General features: G+C 40.6%; 1 protein-coding gene across 1 annotated transcript in view; it reads right to left on the bottom strand.

Moving 5' to 3' along the window:
- Positions 1-18,279, bottom strand: part of LOC143987410 (two pore calcium channel protein 1-like) — a 96,871-nt gene that overhangs the window by 18,155 nt on the left and 60,437 nt on the right. Inside the window, exons 15-17 of the mRNA XM_077486107.1 lie at positions 13,992-14,211; positions 10,568-10,658; positions 6,371-6,484 (exon numbers count right to left, since the gene is read on the bottom strand). Coding sequence (XP_077342233.1) covers positions 6,371-6,484; positions 10,568-10,658; positions 13,992-14,211 — 425 coding nt within the window. The remainder of the gene's footprint in view (positions 1-6,370; positions 6,485-10,567; positions 10,659-13,991; positions 14,212-18,279) is intronic.

The following is an 18,279-nucleotide window of genomic DNA, read 5'->3' as shown; positions in this document are numbered from 1 at the left end:
AGATTTGGTGGGACGGCCAGTGGGCAGGACCCTGGGGAATGTTGGTGGTCAGGCTGGGGGGGGGGGGGGGCAGGCCTAAAGCTATATAAGGGGCCCCACAATTTCTGATGGCTGCCCTGCTCACGGTTACTATATACTGGATCAGCTCTCAGTGGGACATATAGGACCGATCTATAGTGATCACTGCCCTGCGCAATACCAAGCCCCCCCCAGCCCCAACTGCAACCCCACATGCACCCCCCCCCCTCAACCCCCAGTCTGTCAGATCACTGGAGATCAAGGCGACCAACATCTGCAGGCTGTGGGGGGGTAAGGAGGGATGTCACTGGAGCAGGGATGGATCAGGGGTGCGGGGGCCGGTGTGGGGGGTAGACTGGCAGGGGGGGGGGGAACGACACACATCTGGACCCCCCCAAGCCCCATACAGCACCTGAAGCAGCAGTGGAGGGATGCCGGCTAAAGGTAGCTGCAGGAGATCCCTTTGCGGGGGGGGGGGGAGGAGGAGGATGAAGAACAGGAAAGGAGAGTGGGGGAGATTTTAGGGGAAGGGAGCGGTGGCGGGTAGAGAAGCAGGGGACAGGGTGGCAGTGGCATGGAGGGGGGGGGGGGGGGCGGTAACATTTAAGGTTAATATAAAGTGTAAAGTGTAATCCCTCACGCTATCAAAGTGAATTTATTAAATGAATAATAATATATCTAAAAAATGCAGCTAGATCTAAAGTGTATACAGTGCACTCATAACAGATAAATAATATAAAAAGTAATCAGCGCAACTAATTAAACTAAATACAATCATAAGGTATAAATATAATCACTGTACAAATAATACTTGTATATATAATCGCTGTGCAAATGATGCTAGTACAGTCCCAGATGATCACAATCAAAATCAGAGACTATCAAAATGGATAGGATTGTAGTCAGCTAATCCATAAAAGAGGAAAAAAGGAGAAAGTGCAAACGTGCAAAAAGTGCATTCAATCGATATCTACAGTGAATAATCTCCAATGTGGGATCTTCGTGTATACCACACAGTGCTCTCTACACTCTTACCTCCATACAGATGATATATGGCTTTAAGGTTAATGCGACTGGGGGGCCTCCCAAGGTTCAATGATAGTCTTGTGTTCCAAGTGCTGGCTCCCAGTTTATCAGCATGGATGTTCACACACAGCCGGTATATGTAGGGGATGAAAAAGCATCTCCCATAGCATAGTAACGTATGAACAAAACAAAAAAAGGGGCCAAATGGGCAATTACAATTGTATAATGAAAAAACGGCAGATCTGTAATAACGCCGTTACAGGCTCCTCTTACAACACTTCCGGTTCTCGCAGTGTCCGATCACTTCCTATGCATTACGACATACCACGTGTCTTCATCAGGGCGACCAAATTGGTTCTAAGCCAAATCAATTTATGTGCAGAGACAGGAAGTGTATTGTCTGCCATTTTGTTGGAGTATTGTCCCCAAAATGGGCACGGCCATTTTTGATTGGTCCATAAACAGATACGATCCTGTATTGTATTAGTAGTGGTGGCCATATTTTGGCTGGCTAAGTGAACCATATGCATTACTGTATATGTCCATGATCCGGCCAATTAATTACTAAAATGAAGATTAAAAATATATAAAAAAAATGAATATATATATATATATATATATATATATATATATATATATATATATATATATATATATATATTAAGACGAATGTGTGTTATATAATCTATTAATTTTAAATCCCCAACAAATAGCATGAGTGAGGATGTATGGGCAGGGGTATACACATGATTATGCACTCACATTATAATCCTTAATGTAACTATCTAGATCAGTGATTCTCAACCAGGGTTCCTCCAGATGTAGCTAGGGGTTCCTTCAGCATTGGACAATTTCTGCCTCTCAGATGAGTTCCACCTGACACCTTTGATCTTTTTAACTATCTGTAAGGAGGTAATTCTTCCTAATGAACACAAGTGTAAGGACCATTCTTCCCACTGACCATCACACTATTGTATCATGAGTTGTAGATTTCTAATTTTTAGCAGGGGTTCCCTGAGACCGGAGAACTATTTCAAGGGTTCCTCTGTGTTGAAAAGGTTGAGAAAGGCTGATCTAGATGGCTGGTGTTCCTACAATATGTATTAAAATGGTATAGAGAACTATTCTATAAAACTGATTACTATATCACAGAAATATTACATTAAGTGAACCGGAAATGGTGTTTAGAGGAGATATATGTAAAATCATATAAAATCATATTAAAAATTACTTAAAAAAAACAGTTCAAATCAAATACTAAATTTAGTCCATTTGGCACTAAAGTATGGAGGGAGTGTATCCACTTAGATTCCTCCTGACTAATGTACCTTTATGGGCTCCTCTCCATGGTCTCTTATATTTCTCAATCCCCCAAAATATTAATTGTGTGGGGTCCTTGTTATGTGCCTGTGGAATATGTCTGCCAACATTGTGTTTTTGGAACCCATTCAGGATATTTTGGACATGTTCCCTTATTCTGACCATTAATGCTCTTTTTGTCCTACCCACATACTGTAAATTGCAGCTACACTGTATAACATAAACCACTCCCTCCGTATAACAACTAATAAAGTCTTTTATGGAGTAATTTTGACCTGTTTGAGTGGACTGGAATTCATTTATTTTAATTTGTCGTTTCCTGGAGTGTCAGCATGCGAAGCATTGCTTGCAGGGATAAAACCCCTTTCCTGTAAAGAATGTGTAACCACTTGGGGGTGGTGGCTCCACCACATTCTTCACAATAATATCCCTCAATGTGGGTGCCCTCTTATATACCACATATATGAAATCAAACTATAGACTGAGCATCAGTATTTCGTTGACACGGGTTTGTTCCTTGTAACATCTTTGTTCTGTCCATTGCCTTAACGGCATTGATCTGTTTATTGATGAATTCTTCGGAGTATCCTTTTTTCTTGAATCTATTACCTATAAAAGCTGCTTGGGGAATGTAGTCTTCTTCATTCGTGCAAGAAATCCTGACCAATTGGCCTTTCGGAATGTTGAACAGCCAGGGTTTAAAATGGCAACTGTTCATCGATAAATAGCTGTTGGCATCAATGTTTTTAAAGTGCGTTTTTGTAATCATTTGGTTCCCTCCAAGGTGATATCAATCTCCCAAAAATTTACCTTTGTCACTTATGTTCCAAATCAATTTAATGTTTTTGTCATTCTTGTTCATTTGGCATAAAAAAATTTCCAATGTATCTCTGCTTCCATTCCATAGGATGATGAGATCATCTATAAATCTTTTGTAGAAGGTCAATTCCTCCGGGGTATTGTCAAGACAGCTCTCCTCCCATTGTGCCATAAATGCATTTGCTATGCTGGGAGCAAATTTGGCTCCCATCGCTATGCCTTTGCTTGTAAAATGCTTGGTTGTGGCAGAAGTAGTATTTCAGATTCAATACACTTCACTAAAAATGTTCTTTGTTTGCATATAAGGGTCGTGTATTCGCTTAACCACTTCGTGGCACTACAGGCCTGATGATGCTGCACAATGGTGTACATCTGCTGTCGCTAATAATAATGATTTTCCTTCAAGTACCGGTACTTCTTTTAGGAGTTGTAAAACATGTTTCACGCCTTTGAGGTATGCCTTGGTTTGTTGTACCGCAGGTTGGATAAAGTTATCCAGATACTGGCCCATTCTGGAGGTAAGGAACTCCATTTGCCATTCACTATGGGCCTTCCAGGTGGGTTTATTTTGTTCGTGTGTAATTTCGGTACAGTGTATATCACTGGTATTCTGCACGATTCAGGGATGAGAAATTTGGACTCCTGTTTATTTAGTATATCCTTTTTAATTCCCAGGTGAAAAAGTTTTTCCAGTTCTTTTTTGTATTGGGTTGTTGGATTGCCTAGCAGTTTAACATAGGTGGATTCATCATGTAGTCGTCGATCGATTTCTTTTTGGTATTGTTCTTTTGATTGGATAACTACCCCACCGCTTTTATCAGCGGGTCGTATCACTATGTCTTTCCTTTTGGTCAACGTTTGGATTCCTTCTTTTTTTTTTTTTTTTTTTGCAAAATCTTTATTACATTTTTCATTAGCATCCAAAATGTGCCCATGCAGGGGCCAAACCTTTGCCCACGCAGGGGAAGTTCTTCTGATGCAGCAACATACCGCAACAGGGCACAACATACACAAACTAACTTATACTATAACCCCAATGTGGGGAGAGGTTCAGTTCAGGAGAATCTGTGCTCAAATTGGTACCAACAGGATAATGCAACATGAGAGTAGTTGGGTCAATATACTAACAGACTAGAGATATAGTGTTAATCTAAAAATTGGTTACTGCATCAGTTGCCATGGTATTATCTAGCCAACAGGTCCATACCTTTTCAAATTTTTGTGGACAACCCCTGCCCTGGATTCCTTTTTTAATATGTATTGGGCCAGAAACCTTTTTTAATTTCAGTGTATCCAAATCGCGTAAAACCAATTTTTTAAAAACATCAAGGCATTGGTTATCACTGACCTGTCTCTGCACATGAATTGATTTAGCTTAGAACCAATCCGGTTGCCCTAATGAAGACACGTGGTGTGTCGCAATGCATAGGAAGTGATCGGGCGCTGCGAGAACCGGAAGTGTCATAAGAAGCTCCTGTAATGCCATTGTTATTACAGATCTGCTGTTTTTTTTCATTATATAAAATTGTAAGCGCCCATTTGGCCCCTTTTTTTAATAAACCTGTGTGTTCATATGTTACTATGCTATGGGAGATTCTTTTTCATCCCCTACATATACCGCCTGTGTGTGAACATTCCTGCTGATAACCTGGGAGCCAGCACTCTGAACACAGGACTAGAGGCACCATTCACTATCATTGGACTTTGGGAGGCCCCTCAGTCGCATTAACCTTAAAGCCATATACCATCTGTATGGATGTAGAGTGTAGAGAGCACTGTGTGGTATACACGAAGATCCCACATTGGAGATTATTCACTGAAGATATCGATTGAATGCACATTTGCACTTTTTCTCCTTTTTTCCACTTTTATGGACTAGCTGACTACAATCTCATCCATTTTGATAGTCTCTGATTTTGATTGTGATCATCTGGGATTGAATTGAGTATCCATCTGTTATTGATTCACTCAGACAGATTATTCAGAAACAGTCATTTTATTTGTCATGCACATTATATTGATATGTGCACTGTTTAGAAATTTTGCACAGGATTATTGGATTTGATTTTTGCACAGGATCATTGGACACCTTTACACATATTTAGTATCTTTATTATATTTTTTACTAGCATCATTTGCACAGTGATTTTTATATATATATATATATATATATATATATATATATATATATACACACACACACGTATTATTTGCACAGTGATTATATTTATACCTCATGATTGTATTTAGTTTAATTAGTTGCGCTGATCACTTTTTATATTATTTAAGGTTAATAACTCTAAACAGCGGGTTGTAATTCGCTGATCAGAGTTGTAGAATTGTTCATCAGAGTGTGCTGAAAAATTCTGATATAAGATTATGGTCATTGAAGTGACCATGAGCTTATAGGAGGGGGAGAAAGGAGGTCCGTATACCGTATGGACTTTGCCACCTGCAGGCACTTCTGGCAGTGAAAGAGTTGAGACCTCAATTCCTCCCATCCTTTCACACGAGAGTCCTCAGTCCCCCACCCACCCCCCCCCCCCCCATCTTTACAGAGAGTCCTACCTTCTGTTCTTCCCCACAGAATGACTGTGGCAGCATGGCAATAGCTGTAAAGTGAAGCAGATCTAAATGGAAGTGGACCTCCGTCCACTTCTAAATGCTGGGGCTACTCAATGTTGCCCTGCTCCGGATTAGCATTATGCATTTCCATGGAACCGGTGGCTGGCCTACCTGTACCATGGAAGCACATAAATGTGAAAAAAATTCTGGAAGTAGCATGGCATCCCTGACAACCCACAGTGACACACCAGGCTCCCGGGACAACCCAGTTGAGATTTAGAGCAGTAGTTCAGTTTACTCAGAGGTTACAGGTGTCACTGGTTAGCCAGCTGGTAGCAGCCTGTGATTGTCTTCTTTTGTAGTAAAATGCAATTTTACAGTACTTGGAACAGTCGGGTGCTTCAAAGCCGAACTTATGTGTCATTTGTAACCAAATGCAAACAATGAATAAAACAAACATAAGCAATAGCTATTTAACCACTGGTTGGCCATTACAATAAATTATATCCATTTTGTGGTTAAAAATAGTTATATAGTAAATATTTATGAATGCAAATAACCTTGTTATTTACTTATGTACACAATAATTAAAATGAAAAATACAAATTCATATATCACTTACTCTTTCACAGCCATACCCAGCTCCTGAATCTTGGTCTCAATAGTAGTTTCAACTTCACTCCTTTCCAACGAATACTCCACAAAAAAAGCTTCCAAAATAAATGCCACAAAGATGCTGAGAAATAAAGAGATACATCAATATCTGTGATGGCGGTGGGTACATACAACAACAAAAAAATAAATAATAATAATCTTAAAATTCTCTTTTGGTGTTGGGTTACTTTACCACCTAAAAGAACTGCTATTACATATACAAGATACATTTGACCAAGAGGTATTGCATAACTTATACAATCTTCAGTTCTATCCACACATGATGCCATTATACTTAAAGAACAGAAAGCTCCAACTAGATGACATTGAGTTTCCTAAAATATTGCTTAACCATTTCAGCCCCGGAAGAATTTATCCCCTTCCTGACCAAGCCCTTATTTTGCGATACGGCACAGCGTCGCTTTAACTGACAATTGCGCGGTCATGCGACGATATACCCAAACAAAATTGACATCCTTTTTTTTCCCACAAATAAAGCTTTCTTTTGGTGGTATTTGATCACCTCTGCGGTTTTAATTTTTTTGTGCTATAAACAAAAGAAGAATGACAATTTTGAAAAAAAAAAAACAAACACACAATATCTTACTTTTTGCTATAATAAATATTAAATTTTTCAATTAAAAAAAAGTGTTTTTCCCCAGTTTTAGGCAGATATGTATTCTTTTTTTTGGTAAAAAAATTGTAATAAGCGTATATTGATTGGTTTGCGCAACAGTTATAGCGCCTACAAAATAGGGAATAGATTCATGGCATTTTTATTTTTTACAAGTAATGGCGGTGATCTGTGATTTTTATCATGACTGCAATATTGCGGCGGACAGATTGGACACTTTTGACAGATTTTTGGGACCAGTAACAATTATACAGTGATCTGTGCTAAAATGCTTGAATCATGATTACTATATAAATGACACTGGCAGGGAAAGGGCTAAGACTAGGGGGCGATCTAGGGGTTAACTGTGTTCCCTAGGTGTGTTCTAACTGTAGGGGGGATGGGACTGACTAGGGGGAAGAGAGATCGGTGTTCATACTTAGTATGAACACACGATCTGTCTCATCTCCCCTGAGAGAACCAAGATTTACACACACACACACACACACACACACACGCACACACGCACACACACACACCTGTTCTGTAATGAGCATTTCGCGAGTGGCCAGCTGTCATTGTGCCCCCGGGCACTCGCATCGGCTCCAGGGACACACGTTGGGAGTGCATGCGCCGCCGGAGGGGTCTTAAAGAGGCGACGTACAGCTACGATGGCTTGCGCAGGGGAACCAGCCTGCCGCAGTACAACTGCGGTGGCTGGTCCGGAAGTGGTTAATACAAACTGACATATTTTTCATAACAATAGGATTCTTGACTTACCAGTAAAATCTGTTTCCTAATGCACAGTACAAAACCCAAGTTTCTTAAAATATCTGTATAGTCATTAATTCCATTGTATTAAATCATGTTTCAATTACTGTTTGTATCTTATAATATATGTACCAACTCCTTGTTGGAATGTGTAATCAATGTGCAATAATTTTTATGAATTGTATATGTGTAAAAAATATAAAAATATTAATATATAGTAAAATGTATGGAACCAATTGATACAAATATTTCATAAACAATTTGAATAATTAAAAACTACTTTTAATCTAATCTGTTTCATTGCTCCCGTGTGCTTCATGGAAAAGTCCCGCTAGCTACGTTCTTCTATTTTTTTTAAAATAACTATGTCTAGGACTTCCAAAAAGCAATCCAACTAAGGGGAGGGCAAGAGAGGAAACAATGCTAACAGGCCCACAAAACATACAAGGGAAGAAGGATGTGAAAAACTTTGACTGAGAGTCTTGTAGCACTTTATACTTGAAAACAGGAAGAAAGGAACAAACAATATCCTGATTAAAGGTAAAAGGCAGAGACGATCTTTGGGAGAAAGGTCTTAGGTCACAAAACAACCTTGTCCTTGTGAAACACTAAGAAAGGCTCTTTACTGGAAAAAGCAGGGGAATGAACAGGGGTAGAGATGTGCACTACTCCCTGATCAAAGGCATTAACTAGAGAATGAGATGCCTCTGAAATAGAATGGCCAAGGCTTTGATTTGTCCCTTAAATGGTACAGATGGTCAAAGTCAGAATAAGTCCTACAAAGTGCTTTCTAGGATAAAAGTTCCTCAAATCGCACAGGACCATATCTTCAACACCCATGCTGTTAAAGCCAGCGGGATAGAACACTGGTCTGTGGAACAAGAGGTCTGGATGGTAAGAGAATCCCAAAGAGCCTCTGCCAGGAGCTTGAGTATGTTGGAATACCATGGTTCTCCTGGGCCAATTCAGTTTAATAAGCATCACTGGGATGCTTTCTATCTCAATCCAGTGACGTAAGCACGGGAGACTCTAGAGGGGCAGAAAGGTACATCAGATTGAACTAATCCCACAGCATTACCAGAGCGCTAACTGTGAAGGCCTGGGGATCCCTGGAGCCGGTCCAGTTTAGAGAAGTTCTGCCCAAGAGAGGATACAATCTATTTCCTATAGCGCAGTGTGACTTCTGGTGCCTCCTTTATGATGGATGTAAGCCATAATCATGGCATTGTCCACTAGCATTCTAAATAGTTTTCCCCACAATAGAGGATTCCGGCATTAAACAGATAACCAAATTGTCCTGAGTTTTAGAATGTTGATGTTCAATCTCGAAGGTGTTCAAGACCGTTCCTCAGCCCAACAGGTTGGCATCTGTGAAGACCATCTACAACTGTGGAGGAAAAAGGTTTCCCCCCAACTCCGTTGCCAGATTGGAAATCCACCAGGTCAGAGAATGTCTGGCCTTGGGGTTCAGACACATCCGGCGGCCAAAGGACTGAGTCCATTTGTCCCACATGACCAGAATGCCAAGCTGCAATCATCTGGAGAGAAACTAGGTGCATGGCGCCACATCTTAAGAAGCCTTCATGATACACAAGACGGTCATGTATGCACGAATCAAGTCCTCTGGAGGTCAATGGGCCCTTGAATTAAAATGACGGGACAGAAGTTTGGCTCGAGGCAGAACAAATTTTGGACAATTTTATGTACAACCTCAGACCCAGGTACTCCAATCTCTAAGATGGGTCTAGTGATGAGCTAATTGAACATAACTGAACCACAATCAAGAAAGAGCTCATGCGCAATAGCACCACCACAGGTGTAACCTGGAAGCATGATCACTGTGAACTGCAAAACCACACCACAAATGGGTGGGGAGGGAGGGAGATAGCAGGCACCTGGAATTGAATGTGTAAAGGACTTCTGCACTGTTTACTCACCATGTCAGCAGCAAGGAGTTACCTTTACACAGTGGGCATGCAGTTACAGGGTCTTCAAAGACTGGGCACTAAATCAGGCAGACCACTGGTCTGGAGGTGTAAGGAACCCTATGGCTGATTTCACATGATAAAGAGGGAGAGAGGGGGAGAATGAATATCTCAGTGCTGCTGATCTCCTCAAGCCTTTCAGACACTTGGTGTGCATGTACTCACTCCAGCCTCAGGGTCACATAATTTCTCTGAATTTGCATCCTAATTGCAAAACAGTTTACCATGCCAGCACAATTTTTGGTCTAACAGCAAAGGATCGAGAGAGGCGTTTGTGATGAATACTTATGGCAGCCAATGCATGTCGCCCATTTCATTATTGCAGACAGGTCCTCCCTCACACTATGGACCAGAATATCAAAGACCCAGTTTTAGATAAGAAATTAGATCTTTTTAGATTTTAATTTTTAAACCAAAGGTTTAGCTTGGGTACAGAGGGTGGAGTGGCAGACCTTTTTTTTCTAATTGGAGATAAGATTTAATATATTGACAAAACTTGCTTTAAAAATACTGTAGCTATTTTCAAAACAATTTGGTAAAAGCTATTTTAATCTAGAGTTGTCCTTTTCAGTGCTCATATGTTATGCTTAATAGATAGTAGATCAGGCTCCAGAGTTTCCCTGGTTTGTTGCTTTGTTAGCTTCTTCTCGCAGAAAATGACAGGAAGCATAAATTCTTAAAAACATTTTGTATACAATTCTGAATAATTTCATATTTCCGAAGGAAAATGGGGAATAAATTTAATCTACATAAATATAGAGAACAGAAAAAAACAAAAAAAACAAAAAAAACTTACTTGATTATCATGATGACAACCACCACATGGAATAGAAGAAAATAAATTTTAGCTGCTGGGTGGGTTACTAGAGAAAAGCCAGTGGCGATAAGTAGGATGTTAAGAAAGGTAACATGAAAATGTAAATGTAATACATTTTAAAACTTGTTGTTATACAGATTAAATATTTTTGACAACCTTACCTACCCCAAATCTCTACCTCATGTTTTTTTCCCCAAAGTTACTTGTCCTTTATCTGTTCAGTACACAAAGCTTCCATGGAAAAGAAAGTTCACCAAAATTCTACATAGTGGTAAATATCTGCACATTAAAAAAAAAGAAATGCACTGATGCCACTATGCACTATAAATGCAAAAATGCCCAGGTTTCATCATATTCTCTTATCAGACATGTTGAAACCCCACTCCGGGATCATTTAAAGTAGACCTGAACATCGTGAAGAAATGTGAAGTGAAGATTTACAATATTATAGAGATCATTTACTTATGTTAAGTGTGCTTAAAAAAAATGAATTCCTCCAGAAATGAAGTTTCATAGCTGTACATCTTCATGGTGAAATTATTTAAAACATTATACCTCTGATGCATTCTAAAGGCATCAATGTATTATTGTACTTATGAACAGACAGATTTGGTGAAGATTACCAAATTAGTTGGCATCCATCACAGTTTATTCAATAAAAAAAAAAAAAAAAAAAATCAGACACATCAGAACATTTCAAATATTAAAACAAATTAAAAAAATGGCATGAGCAAAATATTATGGGACCCTTACCCTAACATTTCTTGAACAACCTTTGTGGGAATTAGAATGCAAACAAGTGATTCCTGTAGATCTCAATGAGACTTCTACATCTACCAGCAGATATTTTGGTCCACTATTTCTGAGCAAACTGCTCAGATCTCTCAGGTTTGAAGGGTGCTTTTCCATGCTGTGCGTTTCAGCTCTTTCTATAGATGTTTGTTAGGATTCAGATCATAAAAGGGCACTTTAGGATAATACAGCATTTTAGTTCTTAGCGCTGGGGATCTTTGAGCTGTGTGTTGTCTTTTTATTGTGTTGGAGGACTCATGTCCTCAGACAGGGCTTCCTGATTCTGGGCAGTATGTTTTCACTCTTGAATTCCCTAATAGTCTGGAGATTTTTGTTGTGCCATGTGCATTTTCACGGCACCCTGTGCCAGACACAGCATAACAGCCCCAAAATATACCTAAACCTCTTCCATGTTGCACAGTAGGTGCAGCTTCATTTTTTTTTTCATTGGTGAACACAGCTGTCGCGACTTGCCAAAATGTTACATTAATGTCTGATTTGTCCAAAGGACCTTTTCCCAGAAGCATTGTGGCCTGTCAATATGCTTTGGCATGTTCCAGTCAGGCTTTTTTTTTTTCTTTGAATAGTGAAGTCCTCCTGAGTCTTCTTTGAGTCCACGCAAAAAGGGCAGGATAGTGCAATTAGACCCTCATGTATACTGATTTTGGGGTTTAGTTTTGCATCACTTGGGAAGTTTTCCTTTGTTCTTATGCCGCGTACACACGAGCGGACTGTATGGCGTACTTAGTTCGTCATACAATCCGACGGACAGTCCGTCGTACTTTCGACTGAACGGACTTGACCACACACGGATGCACAAACAGTCCGTCGAAAGCTTGCGCGATGACGTGTACAGCACGTACGACGGGACTAGAAATAGGAAGTCCAATACACAGCAAAGCACCCTTCCGCCGTGTAAATCCTTTCTGGGCATGCGCCATTCTTAGTCCGTCGAACTAGCCTACTGTTGAGCGGATTGTCCGCTGAAACCAAAGTACGATGGACAGAATTTCGAAAAATCCGAAATACTTAGTACGCCAGACTGCACGCTGAAAAAGTCAGCTGAAGCCCACACACGAGCGGACTGTCCGCTGAAATGTGTTTCGACGGACTAAGTACGCCATACAGTCCGCCCGTGTGTACGCGGCATTAGTCTACCATACACCCTTTGTTAAAATATGGGGTCAATCTTCTTCCTGTAGCCATTTTCAGGGTGGTTGTCTACACTTGCATGGGTCTTAAATATCTTTATATTTGTAACTGTAGTCATAGGAGCATCAAGCTGCTTGGGGATGGTCTTATAGCCTACACCTTTGACACGCTGTTCTATCATTTTCTTTCTGATCTCCTCACACAACTCTGCTTTGCTTTCTGTGGTCCATATTCAGTGGAGCTCAGCAGAGTAACTATTATTCGCCATTAAAAAGGCGATTGACCCGATTACAAGATGGAAGACATGTCTGATACTAATTACTGGGAAATTTGGTCTAATTATTTATGATCTTTTTCTATGGGTACCAACAAATCTGTCCAGGATATTTTACAATATTGTCGTGCAAAAAGCAATAATTTACCTCTTTCCACACTTTCTTTGCCTTTCTCACCAAAAGCATGCTGGTATACATGATACAATTGAGTTTAATTCCATCACAATTTAGGAGGAATGAAGCATTGTTTCAATGAGCTGTAAGGGTCCGATAAGGTAGAACAATGCTGAAGAAGGTTAGAAAGCATTAACCAATCACTACTGTATCTTTTAGAACAACTGTAATGTCAAACAGCATCTCACTCTGCCTATATGGCCTGTTTATAGCTGAATTATAACCTAAAAGGTATGTACAGGCAGATTGAAATGTGGCCAGTTCAGCAGGGACCAGCTGATTTTAGAGCTGTGTGGCCTTCTCTGTTTGACAGAAGTTGATCAGCGTTTGCAGCCATTGATGTATTCTGACTGCAGAGAATCTCCATTGTCAGTAGACAATGTTGCAGTGGGGACGATTCCTCCATACACTATACTTGTGTGGATAAGCACATTCATTTGTTTTTACATATATTCAGCCCACTGGCTGAAATCCCCCCCCCCCCCCCCAAAAAAAAAACAAAAAAACACTATGCTCTGCTTCACTCTCACACTTGTACAGGTTACTCATGTATTGAAATGGCCTATTCTTAATTGCACATGCTGGGCTTCTCACAGTGTGAATTAGAAGCTGCAGAAGGTCAGCCCACCTCATTTATTGGCTGAAGGACATAAAGCATCATCTAGAACTGTGATGGCGAACCTTGGCACCCCAGATGTTTTGGAACTACATTTACCATGATGCTCATGCACTCTGAAATGTAGTTGAGCATCATTGGAAATGTAGTTCCAAAACATCTGGAGTGCCAAGGTTCACCATCACTGATCTAGAACTTACCTCACCAGGCTTACGATTCCTGGTCTGTAACTTTCATTCAGATCCAGTGGTGAAATTACTGGGTTTAAAATAAGGTATGTAATGAAAATAGAAAGGTTTTAGCATGTTAATGAAGGGGTAAGGAGAAACCAGGGATGGCAAAATATAAGCAGTTTAAAATTTCAGCTTTAAACTCATTCATAATAAAAGGATATTATGCCACTGGTTGACGACAGTCAGCTCCACTAATACAATGAATGCGTATCCTATGTTATTGAAGTTATTTTTGCAGTACTTGCTTTTAGCAAAGGCAGAGTTCCTCAAGACGATGGTTCCACACTCCAGTGCAGAAGGGTCTGTGGAATTTTCAGGAAAGAAACGAATTTTGTCCTTGAAGACTTCCATTCCAATAATGGCAAACACATAATATATAACCTATGGAGACATAAACAAGATTAACATACTGAAAAAAACAAAACAGAAACTTTCTCCATTTATACAGACACACACACAAACACGACACCAAGACTCAGAAAACATCCAAGGACTGTTTTTAAGATTTGATAAAAAAATAAATAAAAAAATATTGACTATTGGTATAACGGTAAACTAAACTTTTCAGACTGATGGATTTTACACCAATTCCACCAACTCAATATTCGCGCATTACGTGGCTTGTAGTGCAGTACAAAGTAAAATGATGATGTGCAAAGTAGAGCAACATAATGCAAGCAATCTTTTTTTAAATTTCAACTTATTTTAAACAATATTATCCAGCCAAGGCTTCCACACCTTTAGAAATGTATTAAAATTCCCTCATCTGGTAAATGCAACCTTTTCCTTCTACACTGTTAAGTTCACCGCCTTAACCCATTCTTCTGTGGGGGTCTCATTGATTGCCAATTTTGCACAATTAATTTTCCTGCTTGAAATGGGCACCTTAATATTACCGGTGCTTACTGGCTCTCCAGATTCCTCCATATATCTCAGCACACATACCCTGTCTTCTAATTCCAATGTGGTCCCAAAGATTCTATTTATGATATCGAGTATCTCTTGGGCACTTAGCATCTGGTCTGTGAGCAAACATGAACAGCCTCTTGGGAGTGTAGTAAGGTCTATGTATCAAGAACAGATATGACATTTTCTGCGAAGGGGAGACTGACACCAAGGGACCCTGTTCAAATATCCTCCTCCACTGTTCCATTATCATCTCCTCTTCCCATCTTTCCTTATTTTTAGTGGACCTTACCCCAGCAATAATTTTACTGCATATCTGGGTATATAGGTCTGAGATGAGACCTTGAGATATTCCTGACTTGATTAACTTTTGAAGAAGGGGGGTCCTACTCCATTGCACTGCTTGCATTGTAAACTGACCATGCAAAGCATGTCTAACATGCTCCCCTCATACAGTTGGGCCAGTCATCCTGTACCCTGCTCTTCCCATTCATTGACCTTCCCCATGGGCACTAGTTCTTACAGATGTTTGTTATTTCAAAGGGGGGGCATAGTCTGTTACCCCCTTATACCCCATTACTGTCTTGACTACCATACCTTTATAACCAACTTTAATGTAGGACTCCTAAAGGGGAAAAGACTCACTTACAATGCTTCTATTACAGTGTTATGTGGGGCTCCCTGTAGCATCATTCTATCACTGGCATTCCCCCCTCCTGGGGACATACACCCCCCCAGATGCTGCAACTGGGCGACTAAAAAATAGCTGCGAGGGTGTGGTACAGCCATTCCTCCCTCATTTGTTGGTAACTGCAGTGTTTGAAAACCAATCTTTGCCTGGCCCTACTTCCAGATTAATTCCCTGAAAAGGGATTCTATTTTCTTAAACCATTCCTTACCTATCCAGACTGGGGAGTTATGCAACAAATACAATAATTGCAGCATCCAAATCATTTTGATCAAATTACTTCATCCCACCACAGATAAGGGGAGGCAGCTCCAGATGTCGCTTTTGTGCTTAAATTTGAGCTGGAGTGGGACTAAATTATTGCTAATGTATTTGTGTCCCTCGTTAACCATATGCCAAAATACTTCATACTCTCCACCACTTTTAATTGAGGGATTCCAAACGGTATGGAATTTCTTAATGGATCAATCGACAAATGTGCTGATTTTTCCCAGTTTATTACCAGGCCCAAAAACTGTCCGAATTCCTCACCTATGTTTATTGCCACAGTTAAAGATGACTCGTTATTGCCAAGAAAAAAAAAAAGGATGTGGTCTGCATATAATGCAATCTTATCTTTCCCCAACCTCCTCTGGAACCGCTGCATCACCGTTGCTGATCTAATCACAATTGCTAATGGCTCCATCGGGAGAGCAAAAAGCAAGGAAGATAAGGGGCATCCCTTTCCCGTCCCTCTCTCAAGCTGAATTGACTCAGAGTGTACATTATTGAATTTTATCTTGGCACTTGGAGCATTATAGAGTGTTTTTACCCATCCAATGAAGGTGGGTCCAAACCCAAATAGCCAAGCCGGCCACAGATAGTCCCACTCCAGGCATCCAAGGACAAGACCACCCTTGAACCCATATTCTCTATCGGGGTCTGCAGGTTTAGGTACACCCTCCTAATGTTAATGCTGGTGGATCTATTGGGGATAAATCCAGTTTGATCTGGGTGTATAAGATTTTGGATACATTTATTCACCCTGGCTGCCAACACCCTTGCCAATATTTTAACATTGGTGCAAAATAATGATATTGGCCTTTAAGAAGATGTATCCAGCTGATCTTTTCCCTCCTTCTGCGATACTATTATCGTTGCCTCCGTCATTGAGGAGGGCAGCATCCCCTCTACTGCTGCCCCACCCAATGTCTTTAGCAACTCTGGGAGTAACACCTCTCCATAACGCTAGTAAATTTTTCTTGGAAGTCCATCTGGCTGGGGGACTTTTGGTTAGCCATCCTGGCTACTGCCTGCTGCAACTCCTCTAGAGTTATAGGGGCCTCCATTTTACCTCTTTTGCTCTCTAAAACTTCTATTCTCCTGAAAAAGTTATCCATTTCTCCCACATCCTCCTCCAGTCTTGATTTATATAGAGTTAAATAGTATTGCCTGAATGTGTCTATGATCACGGGTGTCTGAAAAAGGGATCTCTCCCCCTTGTGTCCTAACCACAGCAATTGCAGATGGGGGGGGGGGGGGGTTATTAGTTTTAACCAAAAAGCGCCAACATACAGCCCACACTTTCCCCCTCACCAAAAGCGCATTGTTTCTGGAAGAGGCCATTATTCTTCGCTTTCCTTGCGACAGCCATTTTATACTCCTGTTTATTCAGCCACCTCCCTTGTTTCTCCAGGGTTGAATCTGCCACATACTGTTTTTCTGTCACTATCACTTCTTTCCTAATGCTCTTCACCCATTCCCTGGACCTCTCCTCTTAATCTCTGCCACCTGCTGGATTATTAGTCCCATGAGAAAGGCCTTCAGGGCATCCCACACCGGCGCTGTACCTGTGTTAAATGCCACAAATTCTTTTCATTTTGATATTACCCCGTCTGATTCTCCCATTAATTCCAGCCAAAATGGGCTTATTTTCCAATCTCTCGGGGGACATTTGCCACCTGTATACACCGTCGGCACTAGAGGTGAGTGGTCCGACACCCCCCTTGGCCAGTATACTATACATTTTTTTACTAACGGCAGTGCTACCCCATTCCCTAGGATCATATCTCTTCTAGATAGTGTAGAGTATGAACTGGAGAAGCATGAATACTGCTGCCCTTTTGGATCCCGGATTCTGCAGATATCATACAACCCCATGTCTTCCAAAAATTGGGGTAGACGACCCTCCTATCTGACTGCATCCCAGGTGGGAACCTATCTAGTCTCTTATCAAGGACCTTGTTAAAGTCCCCCGCCACTATAACCGGAATACCATCTTTATCCATCAAAAATTCCATCAATCTATATAGGATCTCCAGTCTAAAAGGAGGGGGCAAATAAAGATTTGCCACCACATACGGCTTATTCTCTATTAAGCAATGTACAAAAACATATCAACCTCGTTAGTCTATACAGATTTTCCTGCAGGAGAAAAAGCACCCTGTTCCTCACCATTATGCTCATCCCCCTAGAATAAGAGTCTCCAGTAGACTCCAGTATAGAAAAGACTGAGTGAGTCACTGAACCCCTTAACATTCCATGGGCCTGCCCATGTTAAATGTGTTGGTCTGCATCCAAAAAACAAAGTGATATAAAGAAAAAAAAAAAAAAATAGAAGAAGAAATGGAAAGAGAGAGAAATGGAAGGAAATGTCCAAGAAGAGGACCAACCTCCTAAGGTTACTCCTTGAGTCATACTACCTTCATTATCATTTACTCGTGGTTGATCTACAGTTGAATTCTTTATTATTATTGCAACTTTCCAAATCAGCCTACTCCATTTGTATTTATATCCCAATCCTGTGCATGATTTGTAATAATTGTAGTACACTCTCCCCCCCCCCCCCCCCATCTATCCCACACCTTCTAGGCTAG

Source organism: Lithobates pipiens, unplaced genomic scaffold (genome assembly GCF_037356315.1).
Source record: "Lithobates pipiens isolate NorthernLeopardFrog02 unplaced genomic scaffold, aLitPip1_a1.2 Scaffold_18, whole genome shotgun sequence".
In the NCBI taxonomy this organism is placed as follows: domain Eukaryota; kingdom Metazoa; phylum Chordata; class Amphibia; order Anura; family Ranidae; genus Lithobates; species Lithobates pipiens.
This window is presented reverse-complemented; position numbering and strand designations above follow the sequence as displayed.